A 13,043-nucleotide genomic window follows, 5' to 3' on the forward strand; every position below is an offset into this window, starting at 1 on the left:
GAGAAGGAGGAGGAGGGAAATTCTGTCCCTCAGAACATTAAACAGCAGCATGTTCTGGATTTTTGTAAGACTGCTACTGAACCTCTGAGTACTCCTTGTGTACCAGATGATCACTTGCTTTGCATGAGGTCCAGCCCTGCTTGGACGGGCGGGGGGGATGCTGTCATTTGGCATTGGGGGGTTACTTGCTTTAACTGGCAATGTGCTTTTCTTTGGTTCCCAAACAGAATCCCACTGACTAAGTTCCCCTCAGTGCGCCGCATCCTAAATGAAGCCGGAAGTGAAATCCCTGATCTGAATGCAATGGGCGAATTCCTGAAATACAAGCTGGGCGTGCCTGGCGTAGGGGAGCCCACCCCAGAGACCCTGAAGAACTACATGGATGTAAGTACAGCAGCCAATTGTGCAGGGTCACTACTCTATTTGGCAGCATGGTATTGCAGGGAGTTCCCTGCATCAATGCATAGGGTCTCCCATTAACCTGGAAACTTGTTGTCGTCTGCACCCCTTTTGCAACTCACAAGGACAGGAAAAAGAGCTTGTTGCTTGCCCACAGTGATAGCTGACTCATCCTGCTGGAAATGCTTCTCAAGTGCCTGACTCTTTGCTGTGAATATTGAATTGCACTCAGACCTTGACAGCCCCTGCCCATGGGCAATGTTTGTTTGCAGACACATTATACTCTCATCCAGTGCTGTGGAAATCCACTCCCAAGGAAATCACCCTGCCAAAGTCAGGGCCTCAATTCTGCAGCAAGTGCCTTACTCTGCCTCAGTTTACCCATATGTAAAAGGGTGATACCACCTCCTTTACAGAGCTGTTGCAGGGATTAGACCCTTAGGTCCAAATTGCCTAACTCCCTTTGAAGATCTGAGCCTTAAAGTCCAGTCCTGCTTCCACAGACATCAATGGCAATGCCTCATTTGACTTTGGGGGGAGAAGGCCTTTTAAGTGTAGCACTACATAAGTACACAGATGTGGTGTACGCTCACCGGGAATGGAGGAGCCATAGTTTGAAGGGTGAGCGCCTCTTATTTACAGCTATTGGCAGTTTTAATAAACCCGCTGCCACACCCAAGAGTGCTTTAAAACAGTCTTCACAGCTTCAGTAGCCTATTTCTTCTCACCTCATTCGTAATTACCCAAACTTTGACTGTCAGTAGAAGCTTTCTCCTTTGTAATCAGACCTCTCAACTTCTCGCCTGATTGGTGGTGCCACAATCCACTGCCTGTGATGCAAGGGCATAACAAACTGTAGTTTTCACTGAATGCATTAAGCAGGAGGGAGAGGTAGCTGTTACTAGTCATTGTGGCCAGGGCACTGAGCTGGAATTTGTAAGAGCCAAGAATAGAACCCAGCTCTATCATTGAGCTGCTGGGGAAATGAGGGTGGGAAGTGATTTGCCCATTCATAAAATGGAGATAACCGTATTGATCTCCTTTGCAAAGTGCCCTGAGATCTATGGATGAAAAGAACTCTTGCTGCTGTTTGTTTGAGGCCCAAATCCAGCAAAGCATGTAAGAACGTGCTTTACTTTAAGCTGTTGAGTAGTCCCATTAGAGTTAAGCCCATGCTTAAATGATTTGCTGGATCAGGGCCTAAGCCCATAGGAATCACAATGGGAGCTGCTGAGCTGTTTTGAAAGTCTGGCCCCAGTTGGGGGTGCTGAGCACTTTGGAAAGTCTGGCTTGTCAAGTGCACTTGAGATCGGGCACTCAAGAAAATCACAAGGCAGATGTTACACCCACCTATATATTGGCAGCAGTACTGACGAGGGTCAAGTGAAAAGGGAATCCAGAAACGGAATATATGTGCCATTTTGCTTTGGTAAAACACTGCATCTATTTTGAGCGTGCAGGGTTCCTTTTAATCAAATCACTATCTGGGTTTGCATTGGACACACAGACACTTTGTAGTTCATTAATGGAGCAAATTACATGTTGGATATTCAGGAAGCTGCCTATCTTCAGCCTTGCTAGGAAGTTTATGTAACTTGAATGCTGGAGGGAGGTTCAGAACCCACTTCAAAAGGAAATGTCCCCTCTTGGATTAATGGAGAACCTACATTAGATCTTAGCAGTATAGGGTCCATGAAACATGGTTATAGTCCTCTTCCATCCAGTAGAGGGCATTGGCACATATACCCATTATAATATTAACCCCTTGATACCAGTGGTGCTGACACTAGCATGAGAAAAAACCCCAAGCATTCAAGGCAGCAATTGTTTACTGAAGTCTCCTTTTGGCACATGACCGGAAACAGATTACAAAAGGTGGATGTGAGCTTGGGCCATCTGATGGGGAATCAGCAACATGATTAGGGCTGGTGTGTGACACTGTCAGCCAGGATCTAGACCAGTGTTTTCCTTTTCGATCTGCAGGGAAATGCCTGGCAAACGTCTAGGAGGCAATGGGTGTCTGGATGGTAGGGGAGGGTAGGAGAGGCAACCCTCTGCCAGGATAGAGGTCGTTTCCCACCTCCGCAGCCTGGGTACTGCTGAAACACCCCTGCCAGCATTATCCCTGGTTCTTAAAAATGTAGGACTCCCATAGACTTCAATGGGCTTTGGATCAGGCCCCCTGACTGGTGTTTTCAAACAGGGCCTCATTGTGAGAGACCCCCATACGAGGACTTTATCCACCCTCAGTAAATGACTTGGCTCATACTGCAGGCAAAGGCTTCCAGAAGGGCCCACCTTTGAAGCAGGTTCTTTCTCCTACCTAGTAGCTGTGCTGCTGTCCTCTGGAAAGTTACCTATTAGTCGCTTCATGTAACCAGAACAGGGCTCAGCACAGCTGCAGTGTTCTGCCCCTCAAGGATCTGCCCAGCTCTGCCCCGCCCAGGTTTCTGCTCTTGATTCATATCACATCGCACCTCTTCCCCCACAGCTGTGCTAGCCTCACCATGGCCTATTTCCTTATCTCACTCCTTCCTGATCTTCTGTCTGGGGAGCAGTGTATTTAGACTGTGTAGTTATGCCAAACTTTTTCTAACTTGGGTGCTGAAAATTAAACACTGAATATGAGGCCTGATTTTTTTTTTGTTTTTGTTTTTCTCCCTTCTGAGTTGCTGAGCACCTGCAGCTCCTATTGACTTCAGTTGAATTTGTGGGTGCTCAGCACTTCTGAAAATTAGCCTCAGGTTGGGCACCCAAAAATTGAGGCCTTTAAATTTCAGTGGCCATTCAGCCTTGGTTCCTACGAGACAGGTGGAATTTTAAAGCTCCCAGAACTGAAGGCATCAGACTTAGGAACAACCATACATGCCATGTCCTGCGTATGTGGAGTACTCTCCTGGGAACGGGAATGTCTTGGCAGCTCTTCACTTGCACTCCCAGGCCCCCTGGGCTCTTGTCAGGTTTCCAATTTCTTCCTCCCTCAACTTCCTTGGGATCAGCAAGGAGGGACCGCAATTGGTTAATCAGTGATGTCGAAACAGAGGGAGGTGGGGATTACACAACGGTGGGGCTGCGATTCCGAAACATTTTTGGCTTCTTCTTTTAAAGACCTTTTCCTCATTTTCAGCTCTTGGATGTTGAGAGCTGACACTAAGTCACTTCTCAGGTGCTGTTTTCTCCATCTGCAAATCTTGTTGCTAGAAATGATTTCAACCCTCTTTCGGTTTATTTTCAAGTCACAAGAAAGTCAGAGGAATGTGGTTGTGCTCCTCTTGTGACGTCAGGCTAGAATACTGGACCCCAGGAGCTGTGGCAGGGCAGATTTATCATTTGTCTTACTATAGCGCTTGCAGCCCAAGTCATGGACCAGGATCCCAGTGTGCTAGGCACTGTACAAATGCAGTAAAAACAACAGCGCTTAGAATTGAAGAAAAAGGCCAGAGGCGACAGGTGGAGACAGACTAGCGTGGGGTGGTTAAAGGAAATAATGAGAATACTAGTCAGTGTGATGGGTGGTGATGTAGCTCAGACCTCACTATCCTTTCATGTGAAAGAGCACGTAGCATAGGCACAACCACTGGGTGGGAGAGGATTCATAGAAGGGATCACTGTAGTTCTTGTGCATGATACCAGCTGTGTCTTTCTTAGCCCACCCCCACCTCCTACCTTTTTTCCTTCCAGGCAATACCCCCTCTTGTTCCCACCCAGCTCTGCATGCCCTGTGCCTGAAGAGTTTAAAATAACCAGGTTTCACCCCATCCCCTGAAATATACCCTCCTGCTGCTGCTCATCGCTGCTTGTCCCCCCCGCCCCCAATCCAGACCAGTGACTCCTGGTTAGATGGGCAGAAAATCCTGCCCAAGTTTCTCCGAGAGGCCCCTCTCAGAGTCTTGGTCCCCACTGACCAGGATGCCAGTGACTCATTGCGTTTCCGTCCCCCAGAGCTCATGGCCCCCAGGTGGCACAGAATGGTACTTGGTATTGACCCATAGGGGGATACTCTGCATCTGTTCCTGTTAGTGGACACAGCATGGCTTAAAGTCAGCTTTGTGGTGTTTCCAATGGCTTGTTTTGGTTTTTCCCTTTCTGGTGCAAAAAAGTAGGGAATGAGGGGGAGCAGTTGTGCCTTTGCCTTCAGGTTGGGAGACCCTGACGGCATGCCAGAACCCCACCCAAAGTGCTAGGAGACTGGGGGAGCCTCTAAACCTCCTCAGCAGAAGTAGCCATTTGGGCATGATGCACAATGGAGACTGCACACCCTGCATTGCAATGCCATTGAGATGTAGGTGGTGTCATGAGAATGACATGACAGGTGGCATCTCCATGGTTTTCTTAACTGTATTAACATAGTTCTCCTGCATCCCTACATGCCTATGATGCCCTCCCTGGCCAAGGGAAGCAGTATCTCTCTGCATTCAGGTCTTAAAGCACCTCTTCCGTGAAGCTCATCAGTATTAAGGCATAGGTACTTCCTATGGGTTTCCTAGTGTATATTTGGTTCTGGTCTATCCATTTATCTGTCTAGTTCCTTGAGCAGCGACTGTTGGCCAGATCATGGCTCATATAGAGAATGCCTTGCTTTGCGCTGCTAGATTGGTGCAATCTTGTAGCCAGTTTAACTGGCTACCTTAAGAATTTTCCCTTAGGAATCGCCAGATGGCATAGAACTGGCCTGGCCAGCTGCGGGCCGCCCATCCCACTTCCAGCATAGGGGTGTGACATACAGAAGGGGTATGTGGCTAGTGGACTACTGCATTCCTGCAATTCCCAGGTCCCAGAACAGCCCAGTGGGGCTCCATTGCAGCCAGCAGACCTTAAGGTCTAAGTTCTGTGGCCTTGCCATAGGGTGAGCTGGGCCTGTCAAAGAATCAAGCCCCCAATTCTAGCCTGCACTTTCCTCAGGTGATGGAGGGTCGTGTGACTGAAGGCATAGGTCCATATAGGCCCAGCTCATCCTGTGACGGAGACTGACCCAGCAAAGCATTTAAGTATCTGTTAACTTTTAAGTACTTTGCTGGATTTTCTGCAAATTCAATACAGAGCCAACCTTGTAGGATTGGCATGTGTTTTTAAAAGTTCAGCTCCGTTCCCAAAGTTCAGGCTCCCTTCAGAGGTGAAGGAGTCTGCAAAGCTTCTCTTGTCTGTCTTCTTACTGTTTGCTGTGGTGTTGTAGTCATGTTGGTCCCAGGATATTAGCGAGACAAGGAAGGTGAGGGAATATTTTGTTGGTGAAAGAGACCTGAAGAAGAGCTCTGTGTAGGTCAAAAGCTTCTCTCTCACCAACAGAAGCAGGTCCGATAAAAGATATGACCTCATCCACCTTGTTGACTTGCTAACAGATTACCAGCTAGAGCACTGTAAAAGCCTAATGTGCAAGAGTTTAAATAGCCTGTTACGTGGAGGGGATTTGACTGTGACTGTCAGTGACAAGGTGGAAATCTGTCACTCTTAGTGGAGGGATATTTGTAAGTTACAGAAGGATGCTTCAAAAGATCAAATGGAGGAGAAAGAACCAAGAGCTTTTTCTCTCAAGATTGTGACCACTCCTATGTTTTAACCCAGTCAGGTACCCGTTACAACACTTGGATCACCTGACCCAATTATTACATGGTTACGTGTTGGTTACACCAACTAGTATCTGTGTTTGTAATCTGGTCATGGGACAAATGTGTTGTAACTGGGTCCCCTGACTTGGTTCTGATTAAGGTGTAGATGAGGTCTTCGCATCAACCCAGGGTCATTCTCATCTAGTACTAAGGAGGTGCCTTAAAGTACGCTGATCTTTGGCTCACTGTCTAATGGCTCCTTTTCCCCACGGGAAGAATGCCGAGAAGTGAAAATCTTCAGCACAGCTGTTGGGTGACCTTTGAGGGGTGCTGGGTTTGGACAGACATTGGTGACCGTGCAAAACAAAAAACATTTTTAAAAAAAAAAAAAACAAACAGAAAAAGTGCTGAATCATGGCCCATCCACACTGCCTTCCCTTGTGACTGCAAGTCAGCGTATTGCTGGCAAGCCTGTGGAAAGCTGGTCCAGGGCTATTCTGATCAGATGAGTTCTTATGTGTGAAACCTCTTCAGTTAAGGCAATTTAAAAAAAAGCCAACATAGCTCCATGTGCATTTCATTTTATTCAGCCTGCCCTGCTGTGCTCTGGCTACACTTCCATTCAGCCCCCTGCCATGCTGCTAGTAATTGGCTTTCCTGATCAGTCTCCCAGAACTGCTGTTGAGGGGAAGACTGATCCTGTACTACCTTGCTCCTTGTGTGGCCGTTTACACCCGTACCCAGTGCATGTACAAACCCTGCTCCACTGTAAGCTAATGCGGTGTTTATTGGCTAGCACTCGAGGATGGTATAAATGACCACAGCAGGGGCAAGACAGTAGAGAATCATGCTCAGGATTCCGTAAACTGATGCCGTCAGGCACGTGTCCTGTGCTAATCCCTCCTTGCCTGCGCACAAAGGGTTAATTTTTTTGAGTTCTAGCAATAATCAGAGAGCACTACTGTCTTCCCATTAGTTTATTATCATGGATCACTAACTACTTAGTGATCCGAGCTGCCCTACAAAACTGCTAAATATTTAGAACACTGCCTCACTGCATCTGGCTATACAATGCAATGTCCTTTTTAATCAGGAGCCTGAAGGGCTTGGGGTTTTGTTTTGTTTTTTTTAGGGCAGAAATTGACCTCCTTTCCTCATAGCTTTCACTCTAAGGTCTTGATCCTGCAAACTGCTCTGAGCAGATTGTCAGTGGATCAGGGCCTGAGATTTTTATTTAAGGTTGCCCAGCCTTCCCTTATTATATTAATCATATTTATTACAGTAGTGCCTAAGGACCCATCAAGAGTGGGGCCCCCACTCTGCTAGGCAATGTAAAAACAAAGAATAGCAGATGGTCCTTGCCCCAACAAGTTTACAATCTAAATCGACAAGACAGGCGCAGCGTAGGAGAAGGGGCAGAACACACAAGCAAGGTGAACGTAGAATCATAGAACACTAGGGTTGAAAGAGACCTCAAGAGGTCATCTAGTCCAATCCCCTGCTCAAATCAGGACCAATCCCAACTAAATCAAAACAATGTGGTGGCAGCAAACAGCCTGCTCGTTCCATGACCTTTATGGGCTTAGTTGGGTGAGGATAAATTCAGGGGGGCGGGGGGGAAGTGAGGGAAAGAGGAGAGAGGGGGCAGGACAGGGAAGAAAGGGCTAAGAGGGGCAGGTGTAGTGAACCAGGGTGAAGAGATTGGGAGGTGAGATAGGGTCAGAGCAATCAGCACAGGGCAGAGGAAGTTCTTGGTATGTCTGGTCCCTGCTTTCACTACATCAGTGCCTGCTCCTACCACATGGACTGAATCTCTGGCTGATTTCTCACTGCAGTTTTCCCCCAAGACCATATCGGAAAGGAATGGCCAGGTGACTCACCATCTGTGTCCTATTGCCCCCAGTGTGTGTTTGGGGGGGCGGGCTCCTCTGCACAGTTCTGGGTCCAGGAAGGGGCTAAGGGGAAGAGCAGCTCTGGCTGGACCCCATTTTACCCCCTGCCCCCAGTGTAGCAGTCCCTGCTTTGGTGGCTTCCATGGCATGTGGCTTTCCTTTGCCTCCCCAATCCCAATGGTTCCCAACACCAGAAATAAACTTTAGGAAGGTGGGGAGATGTCCTCTGTCATGTGACAGTCAGAGTAAGCAAACCCAGAGCATCTGTGTGCCTCACACCTAGAGGCTGCCCCAGCTCTCAACTTTCTTCTGCCCTAAACCAACTGGCAGGGGACTGCCCTTCCCTCCCCGCAGTCACTCCCATAATAAGCAAAATTTTGCTGCTGCCAAGGGATGCTATCTACGCTGCCTGAACAGGAGCGCCAGCCTGGCCTAACTGAGTCTACTTTGTACCGTCCTCTCTGTGTTCAGCATTCTGTAGTCCAGGGCGTCCAGCCACCCACACACTTAGCTGGCTGATAAATGAGACTCCAAGGTTGCTTCTAAACTGCTGTTCCAGCTCTTCCCCACAACACTGACAACACCTCTCCCACATCCCTCTCTTAAACAACTCAAGGCACAACTAGTGCAATCTCTTCCTTTCCCTGGCTCAGCAGGACGGTCTTCTCCTACACCTGTCATTTGAAAAGTTTCTGATCTCTGCTAGCCTGAGGACTAAGCTTGCCAGCTAGGGTGCGAAATACTTGTGCTGTCACTCCTTCCCCCTTGCAATTTGCGGGAATAGGACTCTTGTGCACTGTAATTGTCACAATGCCAGTTGGCTTGCTAATTAATAATTGTTCACCTTACTCCCTCTCTCTTCGTTTTGTAATAGCTTTGTTTCCTTCCTGGTTTCACTCCACCTTTTTGTTTGTTTCCTATAGTAGATTGAGGTGCGTCTTCAGCATTTGCCTAGAATCTTCCTTTTCTCTCCCTCTGCCACTTCTCTGCCTTCTCCCCACTATTTTTTGTCTTTGCTTTCTTTCTCCCTCCCCTTTCCCTCTCTGCAATAAACAAATAAATCCTCCTGTCTCTCTGAGTTTCCTAACTTATCTTTTCCCTCCCACTCACTTTCAAATAGGAGTTGAAAATCTTTCCAGACTTCTGTGCGCCATTAGAATAAAACTAGTAGCCAACAGAAGTTGGTCCAATAAAAGATATTACCTCACCTGTCTTGTCTAGCCAAAGACTGATAAGAACGAAGGGGAGGCATTACCCATATGAGAAGTCAGCCCCCTGTCTAGCTCCTGGGAGTCCTACTTGGAATCTCTATCTCTGATCCCTGCTCAAGGACTTTTCATACCAATCCCTGGCTTGCAGGTCTAGTAGATGATCATTGTGTATTCCCTACTACACCTATCCCCTCCCTGCTGGAAGGGAAACTGAGCATTTCTCTCACTCACACACCTACCTTTTTTTAAGCTGTAAGGGTGCTTGGAAAGTTCCCTGCTATTCTACCTCTATCCCAGCCTGTTTGAGTCCTGACTCCTCTCCACTGCCTAGTGAATAGCTCCATATATGCTTCTATTGCTACTTCCAGCTCTCTCCAGTATCAGCAGGCTGAAACTGACCTGATTCTTGGAATGGCAACAATGCAAATTGGCAAAACTGTGGTCCAGTTTCACTCTGCTGCAACTTGGCAGAGTGAAGAGCAGCAGCAGAGGCACCAGAGCTGGCTATCTACAGACTCAGACTGCACTGCATCAGTACACACTTTGGTTCACATCTGCAAGGTTCTCTTCACTGTCATAAGGATTAGAAACTTCTTATTTTAATGAAAACTTCAAATGATCAGAAGCTAATGGCCCTAATCTGGGAAATCTACCTACCCAGCACATAGGAGCAAGCAAGTGTAATCTAGCTCTACTTACACTTGCATATTGGGGTTAGAACAAAAGCTCAGGGAGATGGATGCCCAAGGTACTGTCTGCGGGCAGCCAATTTTTTGTGGCTGTTGCTTTGTTTTACATTTTAAATAATTTAAATGTGTTTTTTAAAAAATGAGGGTGTGAGCTGGTAAGAAACTAGAGGAATGTCAGGCTTGTCTGGGCAGGATAAAACCTCCACAGAGGTGCACATCCGTCTGCCAAAGGAACTGATCTATGCTGTATGGTTTTGCTATGCTTGGGAGTAGCTGGGAGGCGACAGCCCCATCTACATTCTGAGGCACCTGGAAGAGCAGAGAAGGCAGGGATTTAACATACTGATTTAGAAGGACCTGTTCTGTTTCACACATGACTTTCCTGACATTGTTAGTTACTACCTACTAAGAACTGACAACAGGTGGGGTACTTGGGAGATGACAGAATCACTTTATTAAAGAAAAAAATACAACTGGAAGTAGCCTTCCTTAGTGTCTATGTGTGATAACTTCCAGGTATTCTCTGAGGAATTTCCCTCTGTTTGTGTTATGGTAGCACCTAGAGGGTTAAGAGGCCTTGATCTCATAATGCTAGGTGCTGTACAAAGATGTAGTGAGAAATAGACTTTTACATTCTAAATGAGCAAGACATGCAAAGGGAATATTTACCACCATTTTTTCAGAAGGAGAACTGAGGCACCAAGAGATTAAGTGATTTGGCCAAGGTCACACAGGAAGTCTGTAGCAGAGCTGGGAACAGAGCCCAGACCTTATGACTTGTACTGCAGGGCTTTCACCACAAGCCCATCCCTCCTTTCAGCACTTTGTAACTGTGCGGAGAAGAGAGAGGGAGACTCCTACCCAACCTGCAACCCTGTAACCTATTTGGATGCTGCTGTATCTACTGGATTCTTTACTATTCCTTTCAGTGATTCTTGCTGTGTGAGGCTGACTGCCATAGGACTGAAATCAGTGTGGGGTTAGGCTGCTAGTTACCTTTGAGGATCTGGGCTTGTGAATTTACCGCAGCCCGTGTTCCTACACTAATTCCTCCTGGGAGAGGCTGGGATTGGAGCAGCTGTGAGCTCACCACAGCCAACATTACTATGCCCTTCCCTACAAATGATTCCTGCTGGAAGAGGCTGTTCTGGAGTGATTATGAGCTTGCTACCGCCAGCACTTGTCTACACTATTCCCTACTCCTGCTGGGGGAAGTAGGGATTGCAATTGCAGACTTACACCACTAAGTTATTTATGCATCAACCCCAGAGGATTATCCGGTTCAATTCAGTTTTGAACGAGAGCGCCTAGAAAGTTTGTGGCAACAAGGAGAGTATTCCATCTGTATTAACACTCCTCTCTGCGCTCCTCTTCTCTCTCAGGCTCAGTACTACGGAGAGATTAGCATTGGGACGCCACCGCAAAAGTTCACCGTGGTCTTTGACACTGGATCGTCCAATCTCTGGGTGCCATCTGTCCATTGCAACCTCCTGGACATCGCCTGCTGTAAGTAGCTCTTGCGCTGTGTAGCTGCTTGGCCTCATGACCTTTAACAGCCTCCTATTCCTTGCGTATCCAGTACAGGCACCAAAGAGCCGCCCTGTGAACCAGGGACAGAAGGCCAGAGGGAGAAACCCCTGGCCTGCAGAGGGCAACCGGCATCTTCCAAACCAGTCTGTCCTGCAGACTTCTTGGCCCATGAGTGGACCAGCTGGAGCAGTCAGGGAGAATAACCCAAGTGAAGCACTGAATGCTTTAGGGCTCTCTTGTGTTCTCATTTGCATGCCAGTTCCCAGGATGGTTTCCCCAGCTTAGGTAGCTGCAGCATGGCTAAGCTAGACACAGCTCTGGGAATACACAGAGACAGCCCCTGTCTTTGGCACCTGTAGCCACTAGGTCTTCAAAATAAGAATTTCCTCTCTCTTTCCCCTTAAGTTTGTCCAGCCCCAGGGGTTTGGAGGATGCGGTCTTTTATATTTTGCACTTTTCAGGCTCACCAGAGTAAGCCCTTTTCTTGCCCTATGATGACAGTTGCATTAGTGGAGCATGGTGCTGATATCTGGGCATTAACACCCTTGTTCCCCTTGACTGAAGGAGAAAGGGACAAGGAAAGGTCAGGGGAGGGATAGCTCAATAGTTTGAGCATTGGCCTGCTAAACTCAGGGTTGTGAGTTCAATCCTTGAGGGGGCCACTTAGGGATCTGGGGCAAAATCAGTACTTGGTCCTGCTAGTGAAGGCAGGGGGCTGGACTCTATGACCTTTTGGAGTTCCTTTCAGTTCTATGAGATATGTATATCTCCATATATTATTATTTTATTAAAGTCTATGCTGATGTTTTTCAATGACCCACCTAAAATGGGGGAGTGGCGGTGGGGGGTAAGGGAAATAGAAAACAATAATAATATCCAACTCTTACGGCAGTTTTCCTCTGTAGCGCTCGAACCCTTTACAAAGGAGATGTCAATATTGTTATCCCCATTTTACAGATAGGACACAAAAGGCGAAGCAACTTGCCCAAGGTCACCAGCACAGCCAGGAATAGTACCCATGTGTCCTGAGTCCCAGTCCAGTGTGCTGTCAAGTTAATGGCCCTTCCTTCTCCTGTCTCTTCCCCTCCCCTTCCTCCCGTCTCCCACACACACTCACATTAATTCTTTTTGGAATGACCTTGATTGGGTAATCAGTCATTCCATGTGTCGCTCTGCTTCTCCCCAAATTATAGCTATGTTGTCCTGTTGCTCAATGCAGTCAAAAAAGCCTATCTTGATAGATCTGATACCAACTGTCCTAGTTTCTAGTTTATTACTGCCCAGAATGTGCATGCACATGTTTATGGATCTATAATAATAACCGTGTTTAAAAAAAAAAAAAATGTTGTGGCTAAAACCAAAGGCTTATAAATTACAAGGTTTTCACCCTGTGATGTTCCAGTATAATAAATCTCCAAAGAAGATGATGTCAAACCCAACTGTGGTAAAATGCCTTTTAAAAGCCACCAAATGTGCTACTTAAGCAGAATGGAGAAAGTGGAGCCAACAAATATACAAACATGAAAGGTGACCTGCAAAGCCTGGGGGGTGGGGGTAGGGAATATTGGACTTGTGCCCTTTATGATTGATAGTGGTTTGTCAGGTGGATGGAGATATATATTTAATGGGTTTGTTTCCCACTTGTGTTTATATATTGGAGATTTTGGGCCCTGTCTAGGCTGGAGACTCTGATTCAGGACTGGTCTATCTTGGAGATTCTGTACCTCTAGAGAACTAGGGAAATGTTGACAACCCAAGAGCCAGGAGTAAGCTAGC

General features: G+C 47.1%; 1 protein-coding gene across 1 annotated transcript in view; it reads left to right on the forward strand.

Moving 5' to 3' along the window:
• Nucleotides 1-13,043, forward strand: part of CTSD (cathepsin D) — a 36,041-nt gene that overhangs the window by 4,247 nt on the left and 18,751 nt on the right. Inside the window, exons 2-3 of the mRNA XM_034770298.1 lie at nt 228-384; nt 11,120-11,243. Of these exons, the coding sequence (XP_034626189.1) occupies nt 228-384; nt 11,120-11,243 (281 nt within the window). The remainder of the gene's footprint in view (nt 1-227; nt 385-11,119; nt 11,244-13,043) is intronic.

Source organism: Trachemys scripta, chromosome 4 (genome assembly GCF_013100865.1).
Source record: "Trachemys scripta elegans isolate TJP31775 chromosome 4, CAS_Tse_1.0, whole genome shotgun sequence".
Lineage (NCBI taxonomy): Eukaryota > Metazoa > Chordata > Testudines > Emydidae > Trachemys > Trachemys scripta.